The sequence below is a fragment of the Thunnus albacares genome, chromosome 5 (genome assembly GCF_914725855.1).
Source record: "Thunnus albacares chromosome 5, fThuAlb1.1, whole genome shotgun sequence".
NCBI lineage: Eukaryota > Metazoa > Chordata > Actinopteri > Scombriformes > Scombridae > Thunnus > Thunnus albacares.
Window position 1 is genome coordinate 35,908,783 of NC_058110.1, and position 18,224 is coordinate 35,927,006.

Here is an 18,224-nt window from a genome sequence, read left to right on the forward strand (position 1 = left end):
TAATGGATTGAAAATAAAATGATTAATTCATTAATTTACCTTTAACAATCATCATCATCACTTTTTACACGAGAGAGAGAGGGACGGAGACAGGAGAGACAGAGAGGGAAGGTGGGACCAACTTCCAGTGAAGTTCATGTAACTTACAATTTCCCATGAAGTGAACTGTTAGACCCATATTTCACTGATAACCAGTGGAGGGAGGTCATTGCAGGGTGGTCTCTCTTTTTTTGTTCCAGTCAGGAATGTCGCTGCTGCATTTTGAACCACTTTAAGAAAAGACAGGAAGGACTGACTCACTCCCAATTTAAAGGAGTTGCAGTAATCGAGACATGAGGTTATAAAAGCATGTAAAACTGTCCCCAGATCGCCAAAAGAAAGAAAAGGTTTTAAGAGAGAGATAGAAAAAGGAATGAGTGTTAACTTGAAGCATCTTCAGCTTCCTGATTGATCAGACAGACATATAGAGGCAGTTCTCTGACAGTTTGATGATTTTCTGCATCAGGATCAAACTCAGAATGAATATCCACCATGTTCTGTTCTTCTGCTTCTTATCAGGTGAGGACTGATTACCTGACTGTGTCTGTAAAGCTGCAGCACAAACTGCTTCTGGACATTCATTGTGTTCATTTCAACAAATGTCAGATTTGTATCACACAAGTTTTCATGTTGCTGTCATGTTAATTAGTTTTCCTGTTGTTCTCTAAATTATTCTGTTACTAATTACAACATCTCTATAATCTAATCTTGTAATTCAACTAAACTAAATGTAATGTAATTTAACAAAACATATGAACCATCCATCCATGACTATTTGTTGCTCATTAATTTGTTTGATATTAGAAATTATAAAACAAAAACATTGAAAAACAGACGTTACACAGAGACACTGTGACTACAACTGCAGCTACAAGTAGAACAACAGCAACTGCTGTACAGTCAGTGAAAACTTTACTAATGGCTGCCTCTGTATCATCTCTGCTTCTCTGTGAACTGATGGATTAGCCCTCATTAATCTGTAGTCTGTTTACAGTAAGTCTACAATACACAAAGTATTGATCATCAGTATTCACTGTTCATCTTTCCAATAGCACTGCAGGATGGAAACACTGGACTCATCAATGCAATAAACCTTATCGCTGGAGCTGAAGGGGGACATGGTTCAGTGAGTTACCACTTCACGTCATCTGGAAGCACCAAGTTCTTCTGTAAAGGAGAATGTAAAGAAGAAGACATTCTCATTAAAACAGATGATGTCACAGCTCAGAGTGGCAGATACAGCATCAAATATAAAGACGAATCTTCTGGAAGAAGAATTGTGACTGTGACCATCACACAGCTGACCAAGTCAGACTCAGGACGGTACAGATTTGGTTTGGGTGGATCTTTGGTCTCAGATTCTTATTTTGACTTTGAGCTCATAGTTACAGATGGTGAGTTTCTACTGAAAGTCATAAAACCTGATATATTTACTATGTTCATCCCATTTAATGATTTTGAAGCATAAGAATAAATGAAGTCAGATAGAATCTAATTAAATTGTGGGAAGAATGTGAGATGTTTATGATATATTGACTCAGTGTATCAATGTTGGATGAAATCATTACTCCAGCACTCAGACTGGTTGAACTGGGCAGCTCCCAGTGTGACTCTGTGGATCTGTGTAAATGTGAAGCAGGAAATATTGTGATCAGACTGCAGCATTTTACAGGAAGTACAGACAGTAACTGTTGATTGTTCATCTTTTCAGCAGCAACGTTGGGTCAAAACACTCATTTCATCCGTACAGAAACTGAGGGAGGAAATATGACAAGAGGATGTTTCAATACTGTCTATGGAAGCAGGAAGTTCTTCTGTAAGGATGAATGTAAAAAAGAAGAAGACATCCTGGTTGAAACAGAAGAGAACAGAGCTCAGAATGGCAGATACAGCATTGAATATACAGAAGGATCTGTGCATGGACTGAATGTGACCATCACACAGCTGAAGAAGTCAGACACAGGATGGTACAGGTGTGGTTATGGCAGAGCTTTGTCTCCAGATTCATCCAACACGTTCCGGATCTTTGTTGTAGATGGTGAGTTTTATACTTAATTTTTGTCCACATTCTGTTCAATGCATATCAGTTGCTAAATGTTTAAAATGATGAGAACTTGGTGCACTCCTGTAGCCTTCTGGTTGAAACGCATGTCACATAACCACAGTGTCCGCGGTTTAAATCCAGCAGCGGACCTTTGTTGCATGTCACCCCCCCATCTTGCCCCCTTCATTTCCTGTCATATCTACAAAGTCCTTATAAGAGAGGCATAAAAATCCCCCACAGCCCTTAAAAAAGAAGAAGACTTGTTTCTTTTTCATTTAAAAAGAAAAAAGATTTTTTAATAAAAAAATTACAGAGTGGATGGAAATGACATGACAGAAACAAAAATCTTATTTTTCGGGTTACAGTAAGAAGTTGATTTGTGACAACAAGAGGAGTGCTGAGGTTGGCAGAGTCATACTAGTTGTCCAACCTGGGACCTTTTCTGTATTTCTATTAACATTAGGTAACATAGAGAAGAACGGTTCCTCAGGTTCCTTAATGTTCAAGACATCATACTCTAAAATATTTCTAAAGATGAAACTCATTTGTAGAGTCACAAAGTAATCGGATGTAAAATGTTTTGCCTTTATAATGTTAGTTTTTAAATTTACAACAATCAGTTTGTACGATTTTTAAAAACCTTTTCAGACATTTGTGCTTTTATGTTTAATGTCAGACAACCAACCTGTGGATGTTATTTTCTTACTCTTCTGTAATCAAAATTCAAATAACAATAATTTCTTGTGATTAAAAGATCAAACCCACTTCAAATATTCTTAATCATTTACTTCATTAACATATTTAATGCTGCGTATTTCTTGTGTATGTGATGGATGCTGTCAATATGATCTTCCTGTCTAGAGCAGCATCTCATTTCTCTGCATTGTTGATTCAGTATCTGATTGTTTCAATATGTTTTCATTGTTCACGGCTACAACCACTTCAAAACCAAACCGGACTCTCCGACCTTTTCCAACATCAGTCCCATCAGCCTCCACACCAACAACAACACAGAGTTTAATCTCCAGTTCAGGAAGCTTCACACCTTCATCATCTTTCCCTGAAACCACAGAGCAGTTTACAGGTACAGGACAGTTCATGTCTGTCCATCTGTCCATCACTGTCTCTCTGCAACAAAACGTCCTCTTAAAACAGTCAAATTCAGCATAACAACGTTGTCTAATAAGAATAACAAGATGGTCCAACATGTGTTTCAGCACATAAGATGGTTCAGCACCTAGAAGAAAACATTTCACATTTAATTTTACAATAAATTTCTTTTTTGTCTTCACACCTCATGTTTAAACATATTCTACATTTCTTATGATGTAAGATAATTATTAACATGTGATGTCAGCACATGACAAGTCAAGAAACATTCAGAAGAAAGTCTTTGGGATTTTTTTTCAACAGGAAGATCAGGTGAGGACTGATTACCTGACTGTGTCTGTAAAGCTGCAGCACAAACTGCTTCTGGACATTCATTGTGTTCATTTTAACAAATGTCAGATTTGTATCACAAGTTTTCACATTGCTGTCATGTTAATTAGTTTTCCTGTCGTTCTCTAAATTATTCTGTTACTAGTTGCTGCTGCAACATCTCTATAATGTAATCTTGTAATTTAACTAAACTAAATGTAATCTAATTTAACAAAACATATGAACCATCCATCCATGACTATTTGTTGCTCATTAATTTGTTTGATATTAGAAATTATAAAACAAAAACACTGAAAAACAGACGTTACACAGAGACACTGTGACTACAACTGCAGCTACAAGTAGAACAACAGCAACTGCTGTACAGTCAGTGAAAACTTTACTAATGGCTGCCTCTGTATCATCTCTGCTTCTCTGTGAACTGATGGATTAGCCCTCATTAATCTGTAGTCTGTTTACAGTAAGTCTACAATACACAAAGTATTGATCATCAGTATTCACTGTTCATCTTTCCAACAGCACTGCAGGATGGAAACACTGGACTCATCAATGCAATAAACCTTATCGCTGGAGCTGAAGGAGGAAGTGGTTCAGTGAGTTACCACTTCACTTCATCTGGAAGCACCAAGTTCTTCTGTAAAGGAGAATGTAAAGAAGAAGACATTCTCATTAAAACAGATGATGTCACAGCTCAGAGTGGCAGATACAGCATCAGATATAAAGACGAATCTTCTGGAAGAAGAATTGTGACTGTGACCATCACACAGCTGACCAAGTCAGACTCAGGACGGTACAGATTTGGTTTGGGTGGATCTTTGGTCTCAGATTCTTATTTTGACTTTGAGCTCATAGTTACAGATGGTGAGTTTCTACTGAAAGTCATAAAACCTGATATATTTACTATGTTCATCCCATTTAATGATTTTGAAGCATAAGAATAAATGAAGTCAGATAGAATCTAATTAAATTGTGGGAAGAATGTGAGATGTTTATGATATATTGACTCAGTGTATCAATGTTGGATGAAATCATTACTCCAGCACTCAGACTGGTTGAACTGGGCAGCTCCCAGTGTGACTCTGTGGATCTGTGTAAATGTGAAGCAGGAAATATTGTGATCAGACTGCAGCATTTTACAGGAAGTACAGACAGTAACTGTTGATTGTTCATCTTTTCAGCAGCAACGTTGGGTCAAAACACTCATTTCATCCGTACAGAAACTGAGGGAGGAAATATGACAAGAGGATGTTTCAATACTGTCTATGGAAGCAGGAAGTTCTTCTGTAAGGATGAATGTAAAAAAGAAGAAGACATCCTGGTTGAAACAGAAGAGAACAGAGCTCAGAATGGCAGATACAGCATTGAATATACAGAAGGATCTGTGCATGGACTGAATGTGACCATCACACAGCTGAAGAAGTCAGACACAGGATGGTACAGGTGTGGTTATGGCAGAGCTTTGTCTCCAGATTCATCCAACACGTTCCGGATCTTTGTTGTAGATGGTGAGTTTTATACTTAATTTTTGTCCACATTCTGTTCAATGCATATCAGTTGCTAAATGTTTAAAATGATGAGAACTTGGTGCACTCCTGTAGCCTTCTGGTTGAAACGCATGTCACATAACCACAGTGTCCGCGGTTTAAATCCAGCAGCGGACCTTTGTTGCATGTCACCCCCCCATCTTGCCCCCTTCATTTCCTGTCATATCTACAAAGTCCTTATAAGAGAGGCATAAAAATCCCCCACAGCCCTTAAAAAAGAAGAAGACTTGTTTCTTTTTCATTTAAAAAGAAAAAAGATTTTTTAATAAAAAAATTACAGAGTGGATGGAAATGACATGACAGAAACAAAAATCTTACTTTTCGGGTTACAGTAAGAAGTTGATTTGTGACAACAAGAGGAGTGCTGAGGTTGGCAGAGTCATACTAGTTGTCCAACCTGGGACCTTTTCTGTATTTCTATTAATATTAGGTAACATAGAGAAGAACGGTTCCTCAGGTTCCTTAATGTTCAAGACATCATACTCTAAAATATTTCTAAAGATGAAACTCATTTGTAGAGTCACAAAGTAATCGGATGTAAAATGCGTTGCCTTTATAATGTTAGTTTTTACATTTACAACAATCAGTTTGTACGATTTTTAAAAACCTTTTCAGACATTTGTGCTTTTATGTTTAATGTCAGAAAACCAACCTGTGGATGTTATTTTCTTACTCTTCTGTAATCAAAAAACAAATAACAATAATTTCTTGTGATTAATAGATCAAACCCACTTCAAATATTCTTAATCATTTACTTCATTAACATATTTAATGCTGCGTATTTCTTGTGTATGTGATGGATGCTGTCAATATGATCTTCCTGTCTAGAGCAGCATCTCATTTCTCTGCATTGTTGATTCAGTATCTGATTGTTTCAATATGTTTTCATTGTTCACGGCTACAACCACTTCAAAACCAAACCGGACTCTCCGACCTTTTCCAACATCAGTCCCATCAGCCTCCACACCAACAACAACACAGAGTTTAATCTCCAGTTCAGGAAGCTTCACACCTTCATCATCTTTCCCTGAAACCACAGAGCAGTTTACAGGTACAGGACAGTTCATGTCTGTCCATCTGTCCATCACTGTCTCTCTGCAACAAAACATCCTCTTAAAACAGTCAAATTCAGCATAACAACGTTGTCTAATAAGAATAACAAGATGGTCCAACATGTGTTTCAGCACATAAGACAGTTCAGCACCTAGAAGAAAACATTTCACATTTAATTTTACAATAAATTTCTTTTTTGTCTTCACACCTAATGTTTAAACATATTCTACATTTCTTATGATGTAAGATAATTATTAACATGTGATGTCAGCACATGACAAGTCAAGAAACATTCAGAAGAAAGTCTTCGGGATTTTTTTCAACAGGAAGATCAGGTGAGGACTGATTACCTGACTGTGTCTATAAAGCTGCAGCACAAACTGCTTCTGGACATTCATTGTGTTCATTTTAACAAATGTCAGATTTGTATCACAAGTTTTCACGTTGCTGTCATGTTAATTAGTTTTCCTGTCGTTCTCTAAATTATTCTGTTACTAGTTGCTGCTGCAACATCTCTATAATGTAATCTTGTAATTTAACTAAACTAAATGTAATCTAATTTAACAAAACATATGAACCATCCATCCATGAATATTTGTTGCTCATTAATGTGTTTGATATTAGAAATTATAAAACAAAAACACTGAAAAACAGACATTACACAGAGACACTGTGACTACAACTGCAGTTACAAGTAGAACAACAGCAACTGCTGTACAGTCAGTGAAAACTTTGCTAATGGCTGCCTCTGTATCATCTCTGCTTCTCTGTGAACTGATGGATTAGCCCTCGTTAATCTGCAGTCTGTTTACAGTAAGTCTACAATACACAAAGTATTGATCATCAGTATTCACTGTTCATCTTTCCAACAGCACTGCAGGATGGAAACACTGGACTCATCAATGCAATACTTGTTTTTGCTGGAGCTGAAGGAGGAAGTGGATCAATACATTGCTATTTGAATTCATCTGGAAGCACCATGTTCTTCTGTAAAGGAGAATGTAAAGAAGAAGACATTCTCATTAAAACAGATGATGTCACAGCTCAGAGTGGCAGATACAGCATCAAATATAAAGACGGATCTTCTGGAAGAACAATTGTGATTGCGACCATCACACAGCTGACCAAGTCAGACTCAGGACAGTACAGATGTGGTTTGAGTGGATCTTCGGTCCCAGATGCTTACTGGGACTTTGTCATCACAATTACAGATGGTGAGTTTCTACTGAAAGTCATAAAACCTGATATATTTACTATGTTCATCCCATTTAATGATTTTGAAGCATAAGAATAAATGAAGTCTTATAGAATCTAATTAAATTGTTGAAGAATGTGAGACGTTTATGATATATTGACTCAGTGTATCAATGTTGGATGAAATCATTACTCCAGTAGTCAGACTGTGGTTGAACTGGGCAGCTCCCAGTGTGACTCTGTGGATCTGTGTAAATGTGAAGCAGGAAATATTGTGATCAGACTGAAGCATCTCACAGGAAGTACAGACAGTAACTGTTGATTGTTCATCTTTTCAGCAGCAACGTTGGATAACAACACTAGTTTCATCCATACAGAAACTGTGGGAGGAAATATGACAAGAGGATGCACTGATACTGTCTATGGAAGCAGGAAGTTCTTCTGTAAGGATGAATGTAAAAAAGAAGAAGACATCTTGGTTGAAACAGAAGAGAACAGAGCTCAGAATGGCAGATACAGCATTGAATATAAAAAAGGATCTGTATTTGGACTGTATGTCACCATCACACAGCTGAAGAAGTCAGACACAGGACGGTACAGGTGTGGTTACGGCAGAGCTTTGTCTCCAAATTCAAATGACACGTTCCCGATCTTTGTTGTAGATGGTGAGTTTTATATTTAATTTTTGTCCTCATTCTGTTCAATGAATATCAGTTGTTAAATGTTTAAAATGATGAGAACTTGGTGCACTCCTGTAGCCTTCTGGTTGAAACGCATGTCACATAACCACCTTCATTTCCTGTCATATCTACAAAGACCCTATAATAAAGGCATAAAAGAATCTTTAATAAAAAAATTACAGAGTGGATATAAATGACATGACAGAAAGAAATATCTTATTTTTCGGGTTACAGTAAGAAGTTGATTTGTGACAACAAGAGGAGTGCTGAGGTTGGCAGAGTCATACTAGTTGTCCAACCTGGGACCTTTTCTATATTTCTATTAACATTAGGTAACATAGAGAAGAACGGTTACTCAGGTTCCTTAATGTTCAAGACATCATACTCTAAAATGTTTCTAAAGATGAAACTCATTTGTAGAGTCACAAAGTAATCGGATGTAAAATGTGGTGCCTTTATAATGTTAGTTTTTAAATTTACAACAATCAGTTTGTACGATTTTTAAAAACCTTTTCAGACATTTGTGCTTTTATGTTTAATGTCAGAAAACCAACCTGTGGATGTTATTTTCCTACTCTTCTGTAATCAAAAAACAAATAACAATAATTTCTTGTGATTAATAGATCAAACCCACTTCAAATATTCTTAATCATTTACTTCATTAACATATTTAATGTCGCATTTTACTTGTGTATGTGATGGATGCTGTCAATATGATCTTTCTGTCTAGAGCAGCATCTCATTTCTCTGCATTATTGATTCAGTATCTGATTGTTTCAATGTGTTTTCATTGTTCACAGCTCCAACCACTTCAAAACCAAACCGGACTCTCCAACCTTTTCCAACATCAGTCCCATCAGCCTCCACACCAACAACAACACAGAGTTTAATCTCCAGTTCAGGAAGCTTCACACCTTCATCATCTTTCCCTGAAACCACAGAGCAGTTTACAGGTACAGGACAGTTCATGTCTGTCCATCTGTCCATCACTGTCTCTCTGCAACAAAACATCCTCTTAAAACAGTCAAATTCAGCATAACAACGTTGTCTAATAAGAATAACAAGATGGTCCAACATGTGTTTCAGCACATGACAAGTCAAGAAACATTCAGACCAAAGTCTGGAAGGAAGATCTCATTTTTGATGAAGGTTTCCTGTGTAGTTTTCTTGTAAACAAGGTTATATTTATATTCAGTGTTACTCACCAAAACATGCTGAGTGTATCCTTTAGGTCCAACATAAGTGTTGAATATGTTTCCTCAATCATAAAATATTTGCAAAGCTGATTATTTAAAGTATTTTAAATCTTGCATTGCTCGCAGTCTTCTTCTCTCCTGCTTTTGTTGGTGCATTGCTGCGTTTCAGGGCAGGTTCCTGCATCCTGTAGATCAGTGGGATGATGTGAAACCACTGGCAGGATTGTGTATCACGTCAAACACGTGTGCACGATGTAGATCCACATGTAAAAACAAGCTACTTGTGATCAAAAACTCCACAGGGAACCTTTACGCTTCTAATACAAGACAAAAGATCCCAGTCTTTTAAACTACTACATGTCTCTCTCTCTTCCTTCCCAGCTGTCTCTGATGTCTCTCGTCCACATGCCTTCTTGCCTCTGGCTGTATGTGTGCCTGTGATTGTTGTGGTGTTGGCTGTTGTTCTGCTGCTCCTCTACAAATTGAAGAAGAGGAGGAACTCTGGTTTGAACACCAGAGGAACCTCAGACAGCAGAAACATGGAGGTGACTTCCTTTAACTCTGTATGTCTCATATTAACTCTTACTGTTGGCAGACATTTTATTTTTGCAGTTTGGAATAAAAAAATCTCATGTCTGCAACTACTTCACTAGTATGAACAAAACTATAATTAAATAAAATCATAATTATTGTTAATAGACCTCTGGCCTGTCCAGTTGTTATCACTAAAATATCAGAAAACAATTGTCTAAGAAGAACACAATATCTGGTCTGTTACTCTGGTTACTGCTATATTAGGTTTGATGTCATTTCTGTTTTATTTTCAGTTATGTGTCACCTATGAGAACCATTCTGTCAGCGATGAGAACTGTCCTCCAGTCTCCACATATGAAGACTCCGTCTACCAGAACCTGGATCCAGACAGCAGGGATATGGACCAAACCTACTCTGCACTCACAGAAAACACATGAAAATGTTTGGATTTGGATCTGGATTCTGTACTGTGCAGGTTAACATGTGCTGCAAGGTTCCAGTTTGTTCCACTTTCTCTCTTTCTTTTTTTAATCAGCCAATATTAACTATAAACATGCTATTATTCACCTCTATGCTGATGACACACAACTGATCATGTTTCTTCTTACTTGCTTATTCTGACTTGTTCATTCTGTCTTCATAAATGTAGATGTTGTTTGATATTGTTCTTCTACACTTTGAGCCAACTCTGTCTCCTAGAAATTACATTCATATTCAACTCAATTGTAACAGCAAATATGTTTTATTAGAAACGTAATGCTGCTGAATCACATTTTCTCTCAACATGATGAAAAATTTTGTTAATTAATGTGTTTAAGTTGTAAAAATGTTGATACTGAACGTATGAGTGAAATGTTCTGAGACAATGTACCTAGTCTTTTTTTCCACCAAAATATCTGATGTTGCAGTAAAATATCTGCTGGTAGAAACTCCAGCAGTATGAAAGTGTTTGTGGTTGTGTTCAGACTCTGGCAGCACTTGGTTCAGGTCAGAGAAAGATCCTGGTCTCTGTTTAATACAGAAAAAAGTCTGCAGTGACTTGAAGCTCAACATGTTTATGAACATTTAAGCCACAGCAGCATCTGTCACTAACCTGAATCAAACCTGAATACACACAGGACTCAGGATGTGAACCCGGGTCTCTGCTGTCAGAGTCCTGCATCTTGTAGCCCCCCATCCACCCCGACCTCCTCCCTCCCACTGCAGAGACACATAGAAATGTAGCTTCATTCATTACTGTGAACATCATCCAGGCAGAGATTATGTTTGATAACACAACATTACTGTGAAACAGTTTAGTCGTATATGAAGGTCATTTCTAGAATTCACAAGTCTAACAGCTTCTGGAAAAAAACTTCCTTCTGTTTATTTTACATGCAGGAGACCTAAAACACATTCCTGATGGCATCAGGTTAAAGTTGTCATAGAGGACATCATGTGTGGGGTTGCTGATAATCTTCTCTGCTTTGTTGAGGACTTGTTCAGTATTAAGCTGTAACAGGGATCTTTGTGTTTTACGAATAATTTTAGAGCTGAAGTTAACAACATGTTGCAATCCATTCTTGTCCTTTTGACAAATGTAAACCAGCAGTTAAAATACTTTCAATAAAAGGATACCTTCAATAAAACGTCAATATTCTCCGATCTACTCTAAATGAGTTTAGTTTGCAGCTTAGACGCTGCTGAGCCTTTTTCACAATAACATATGTACTGTCACTAAATCTCAATCTGTCATCAAACACAGTTCCCAAGTATGTGTAGATCTGGACGAGTTCAACACTTACTGAAGCCAAGAATGATTGTTGGAACTGTCTGTGTGTTGTGGTGAGATCACCATTTCTTCAGTTTGGGACACATTTAAATCTAAAAAAGATCTCATCTCCTCATCATGATGAATCTGAACCTCTTTAGATAGGAAGTGACTGCTGCTCCAGCAGCAATATTGTAAGAAGGTCTGTCCACCATAGTGAGTTAATTTACAGCCAGTCTGTGTAAAATTTAAAAGTGTCTGACTCTGGTGCCTCCTAGTGGTAGTATTAAAAAGACACTTAACACACAGAGAGCTTCAACATTTGATTCAAATTGTTCTGAATGCTGCAGCTTCTTAATCTGAGCTGCTACCTTTTCCTGTTTGACATCACATGTTGCATCACATGTTTTCTGGACTGTAATCATTATGTGTCACTTTATAATGTGATATTTATGAGGAGCTTTTTTCAAAAATGGTGCACAGCTTTCAGGCAGAGCATTGAAGTCGGCTTGTTTCAGCTGTTTTCATTATGCTTCACAGGGCGGCTGTGACTGAGGAGGTAGAGCAGGTCGTCCACTAATCAGCGGTTAGTGTTTATGTCTGACATTTTCAGAGTTCTAATAAATGCTCATGGTAGGTGTATTTCTTAGGCAAGTAAAGTCTACATAAATATAACCAAACATAAATCTCAAATGTAGCTGTTCACATCATACATTTCTTAATTTACAAAGAAGAAATGTGCAATACATTTTAAAGTTCATGAGAAACCTTGAGAAGCAAATTGATGGGAGCAAACACATTCTTTGGTGTGGGAAACAAAGGGTTAAACACCTTCATATAAAATATGTCCTCATAAGAGAAGTTACAATGAATACCGAGCATTAATAAAATGCCCTTATACCTTATACCTATATATTCAGTGTTAATATTATGCTCATAAATGGGGTAAAGTGATTATCCTTATCTTCAGTAGGATTTGTCAAAGAGGATTCACAGCAGTTTCAATATGAACCCACTGATCTACACAAATTAATATTACACTTAAATTCATATCTGTGAGGCTGTGTGTATATATTTATTTAATCTTCATTGTTGGATATATCCTGGGATATTATACAGTATGTAAAGATCTGTATGAAGTAAAATGTATTGTGCTGTGAAATGCTGGTGTGTTTATACTGCAATGTTTGGTTTGTTGGTGTTTAATGTGTCTGAATAATGTGTCACATAACTGGTCCAAAATAAAACTATTCATTCATTCATGTACCTTTAACCGTCGTCATCATCATCATCATCATCATCATTGTTGGGCCTCAGACCATGAGGTCACACAGAGAAGGCCTACATGTAACCTGTGAGGCCTGACCACGAGGTGCTTGTTCCTTTGTTTCCCCCGAGACAAAAGAATAGCACCAAAAATGCTGCTTACAGACAATGGGAGTCCATTGCAAACTCCATTTCCAAGGATGCTTTGCGATTTTCACACCTCAGCAGGGAACAGTCAACATACAGTCTCATTGGCGGAGACGCTCCTGCACAGCGGTGCGTCCTGATGACGCAGCCATGACATCACCGCCCCTTTAATAACTGAACGTGCCCTGAAGCACACGCCTTTCCCGTGTCAGCTGACTAAAAGGGGTACCCCACGCACGTGTTTTCCCCTCATCGAAGACTCCCCTCACCGGACGAGACGAGACTTCGCCCGTGTTCACCCGAACACATTCCCGGATCCGAGAGAGACCGCTGCTGCAACCAGCGTCCTCGAATTCCCTCGAGACGGAAGAAACGCTTCTTCACCGCGTCGACTCTGCTGTTCTCTCCGCCACGCCGCCGAGAGCCAGCTGCCGTGCTTTTCGCCGACCGTGCGAGAACGGCCACCGTCTGCATCCGAGCCCAGGACAAAGCCGGACATAACGACGGACTACACACAAACCCTGCTCGCTTTCTGAAGCGACCAAGTAAGAGGCATACGTCTGGGCAGAGGCAGTGTTAGTTGTGTGTTCTTATCAGCATCAGTTGCTGTTGTTTAGCATTTAGCTCTTAGCTTTTGCTATTGTTTGTTGTGCTGTTGACAGACCGCCGAGTCCATTTTTCCTGCTTTACTCTGAGGAGTATTTTAAGTTTGCTGCCTGTTTAGTTGTGTTCACCACACTAGACTGTTTTGTGTTTGTCCCGCTCTGGACTACTGCTGTGTTTGTGCCATCGTGAGTCAGGAAGTAAGTTGCTTTGTCGGTCAGAAACCAGACAACGTGCGTAACAGACTGCCGTCCGTACGCGCACTGTCTGTGGACAAAGGAACCGCTTCTCTTCCTCTCACGATCGCTTTCTCTCCTTCTTCCCTCTCTCTTCTGACACGCACGCTCACACACACACACATGCACGCACACACACACGCATTCCCCTGCATGTGTCCAACCCTGTACATAGCTGTTTGTGTTTTGTTTGGTAGGATTAGATTTTAGGATAGTTGTTTATTGAATGAAGCATTTGTTAACTTTGTTAATTTTACTAAGTTTAATAAACACTGTTATATCTTTAAAGAGAAGTTCTTCTGTCATTATTGTGTGTAATATTGTGAAAAGTGGCTGACTGAAGGAGTCAGAGCTTGAATTCACCCTTCTTTCTTCACCCTTGAATGTTGATATCTCTCAGATATTAACATTCTAGGTGAACTCCCATTTATGAGACTACCTTGTTTATATTTGTTAATTCATATTAATGATTCTATTAATTGTTATAATTAGTTAATTATCTTTGATAATTGATAATTATTGCAAATAATCTGTGTTCCTCACAGATCCAAAAGTTGGTGCCCGAATTATTGATTAAGGTTAACAATATCTTATTTTCATAATTCATAATTATCTATGATAATTATGAATTGTTGCTAATAACCAAATGCACTACTGCCCATCCCAACACAGGTGAAAGCAGCCCTTCCTCAGGAGAAGCCAGGCAACCTACATAACCTCGAGCCCGGAGACTGGGTTATGATAAACTAAAGGGGAAAACGTTGGAACCAGGCCAGGTGGAAAGGGCCGTAGCAGGTTCTCCTCACCACCATCTCAGCAGTAATGGTCACAGAGAGAACCACATGGGTGCACGCCAGCCACTGCAAACGGGTAAAGGTGCCGCCACTCGTGATGGAGGCTCAAGGAGAGAGTCCCATACTGCTCACAGATGAGGAAGAGAAGTAACTGAAGGTGAGGGCCGCTCTCATTGAGGTTTAAAAACCTACCAAGAGCCATCGGCTGCCACATATCAGGGAGAAGAGGATCACACTCACTGTGGTTTCAAAACCTGCTGAGAGTCAATGGAGGCCACATGTCAGAGAAGTGACGACTTCTCACCTGCCGTTCACGAACACAGCAGCTGAAACATCCTCACTCGGTTAAGCCCCTGACTGAACGACGTCCCCGTATCCTTTACATGTTCCACTAAAATGACTGAACGAGCATCTCGGAGCCTGATAACTGAACAGAGAGAGGTGCCCCGAGCTCTGAGAGAACACCTTTATTACCTGCTATACCTGTTGATTAAGCAACGCTGTGATACTCCTGCATTCAAAGACTTGAATTATTACAGACCGTTCCTTGTGTGAAACTTGAATGTGACACTGTCATGGAAATTGTCTGAAAACACTAAACACACATATGAAATAATACACAAAACACTGCTGGGTTGAAGATTAGAAAAATATTATTGTACAATAAGACAATAAGAGACAGAACGCACAAAGATTTGCATCAGTTCGTCTCAACAACCAAAGAGCAAACCTAATCTATTACAGTTGCACAAGGAACAGAGAGATGATCTGTGATTGGTCAATATATCGGCTTATATGATTACAGCCAATGGCACACATATACATTTACATGCACATGTATGTTAGACAAGAGCCACATCTCCCAAGGACTCAGGAAACCAAGAGCCCTGAGCTATATGTGGCCTTTGACCCCTTAACATGTTCTGTTTACACCAAAACCCAGAATGTTACCTTATTTGGGCCTAAGCCAGGGTGGAAAGAAAGGAGTGGGCCTCCTAAGGTACATTCTTTCTCTCAAGGACATACACATATTAACAAAGCAAAGGAACAATGATATTTCTTCCAGAATTCTGTATGTTAAATTGATAAGCCAATCCTTTGGTCTTTCATTACCTTTACAACACATATATGACTCACCCACGGGGGTGCGAGTAATTGCACACACCTTGTATACAGTGGTTTGTGTAAAGTGAGCATTGATAATTTAGACAAACCTCAAGCACTGACTTGTTTTGAAGAACACCCATTCACAGGTGTTATTTCAGTAACTGAGTTTAAAGTGTGGTATTTTACTATTTGGTCCACACCCGTGACCTCTGTCAGGAGTCTTCATTTCTCTTGAGGATCCTTTGAACCCGACCGATTGTTGGGTTGGACGGAGCCTACAGGACACAGGGTAGATAACTGAAGATTTAAAGTTAGCATGGAATGCTAAAAGGGGGAGTGAAATGGAAACTTATACTCTTATGTTTATTGTCTTTAGATTATATTATATTGTGTTATGTTTTACTGTCCCATAACTAAGTGAACAATATAATATAACAGTCTGTCTTATTCTGTGCTTTTCAAAAAAACAGTGAATATTTTCTGGTTTCTTTAGTCCTCTATGACAGTAAACTGAATATCTTTGGGTTGTGGAAAAAACAAAACTTTTGAAGACGACAGCTTGGGCTTTGGGAAACACTGATTGACATGTTTCATTGTTTTCTGACATTTTATAAATCAAACAACTAATACATTATTTGAGAAAATAATCAACAGATTAATCAATGATAAAAATAACCTTGGTTGAAGCCCTATACATCACTGCCTTAAGATGAATAATAATCATTCATCACAGATTTTCTTGGCTTTATGATGCTGCAGTCAGTAAGAAACCTCCATCATACTGGGACAAACAAACCAATATCAAACTGTTTTTGGACAAGAGGATCATTCTTGACCTGATATTCAGTACAGCATCAGAAAACCTACATAATGGGCCAGTGTGAAACATTGCCTGATAGGAAAATAACAAACACCATGACCACTTTGCATGAAGCCAACATAACTGAAGTTCTGGAGAAGTTTGAAATATCATCTACAGCTGCATAATCAGCCATTGTGACACTGAAGAGCCTGATAGGAAAATAATGATCACCATGACCACTTTGCATAAAGCCAACATAACTGAAGTTTTGGAGAAGTTTGAAATATCATCTACAGCTGCATAATCAGCCATTGTGACACTGAAGAGCATGATAGGAAAATAATAAACACCATAACCACTTTGCATGAAGACAATGAAAGGTAAGAGTTTAATATAGTGCATACAGCTGCATAATCAGCCAGTGAGAAACTGAAGAGCCTCATAGGAAAATAATAAACATTAATAACCACTTTGCATGAAGCGTATAAAGGTGAGGTACTGTAAAAGGTTAGTGTATAATCTACAACTGCATATCAATGGTCACAGACTAAAAGAGAGAAGCAGAAAGAAACAGATGGAGAAAGTTCTTCTCAGCATCACAGCTGCATCAGGCAAGTGTTTTTTTATATATGTATATTTATATGTATATATTCATATATATATATGAAATGCAAAATGATAGTTTATGTTTTTTATGTTCATCACATCAATATTGGAAGTTCACATCCATAATTTTTACTGCCAAAAACAATGACACACATGAATACACTGAAATGAAAAGTCATTTTTAGGCCAGATCTAATCATTGTGCATGTCTGTCATCACAGCGCTGTGTGCCGTCTCATCATACGCTCAACGTCAGTACCACTTTGTTTATGAGCCAAAGACCATGACTGAAGCGCAGAGTTACTGCAGAGACAATTACACTGACCTGGCCACGATAGACAACATGGAGGATGTGACGATCCTGAACAACACGGCAGATTTAAGCAAAATGGTCTACCCGGAATACAGCTATGTGAATTCACTTTTCTCTACTATCTACTCTGTCTCTCTTTCATTTACATTTTTGACAATGACAGTATGTAGGTGAGAGGTGTGACTGTCACACACGCTGAGCTGCTGCTTTAGTACATTTTCTTCAGGCTGTGATGAACATTTTAGTACAAATGTTCCACTTTCTCAGTAAATATGGCCCAATGCGTTTGTTTTTAAGTGGGACTTTATGTGGGAGCAATATTAAAAAGCAAAATGTGCAATATATGTATAAATATCAGGAAACTGGACAACAAAGATACAATATTTACAAAAATGTTTTTAATTTCATATTGTAATAATATGAAAAGAATAAGAATAATACATTTTGTCATAAAGCTCCTTTCATGCACAAAATGCAGCTCAAAGTTCTTGACAAGTTGAAACGGAAAAGAGCAAACAATTTAAACAAAGAAGAATTTAAAGTTTAATTTAAAAATTAAATAAAATAAAAACAATGATAATAAATATGTATAAATAGTTCCAGTCAATAGAAACCCGGTACTGTGTAACAATAATTATCATCACTTTCACCACCATTATTATTTTAATAATTGTAATAACTATTATATTATTATGTACCATTAAATTACTGAATTTATAGCACAAGCAAGTAAAAATGTATCAGTTACTTTAGGTAAAATCTCCTCTTAAAGTCAGACTGTGAATGGAAATTTTATGCAAAAGTATTGATCAGCTTTAAAGGACGGGTTCACAATTTTTTATAACTGTCTTAAAACATCAGTCAGGAGCGACAGTG

The 18,224-nt window shown here is 37.9% G+C and overlaps 2 protein-coding genes across 2 annotated transcripts in view; one reads left to right on the plus strand and one right to left on the minus strand.

Moving 5' to 3' along the window:
• LOC122981768 (polymeric immunoglobulin receptor-like) overlaps nt 1-10,413 on the plus strand; it is a 724,120-nt gene extending 713,707 nt beyond the window's left edge. Inside the window, exons 5-7 of the mRNA XM_044350511.1 lie at nt 8,795-8,947; nt 9,572-9,735; nt 10,018-10,413. Of these exons, the coding sequence (XP_044206446.1) occupies nt 8,795-8,947; nt 9,572-9,735; nt 10,018-10,161 (461 nt within the window). The 3' untranslated portion in view covers nt 10,162-10,413. The remainder of the gene's footprint in view (nt 1-8,794; nt 8,948-9,571; nt 9,736-10,017) is intronic.
• Nucleotides 1-18,224, minus strand: part of LOC122981723 — a 930,226-nt gene that overhangs the window by 569,526 nt on the left and 342,476 nt on the right. The window lies entirely within an intron of this gene.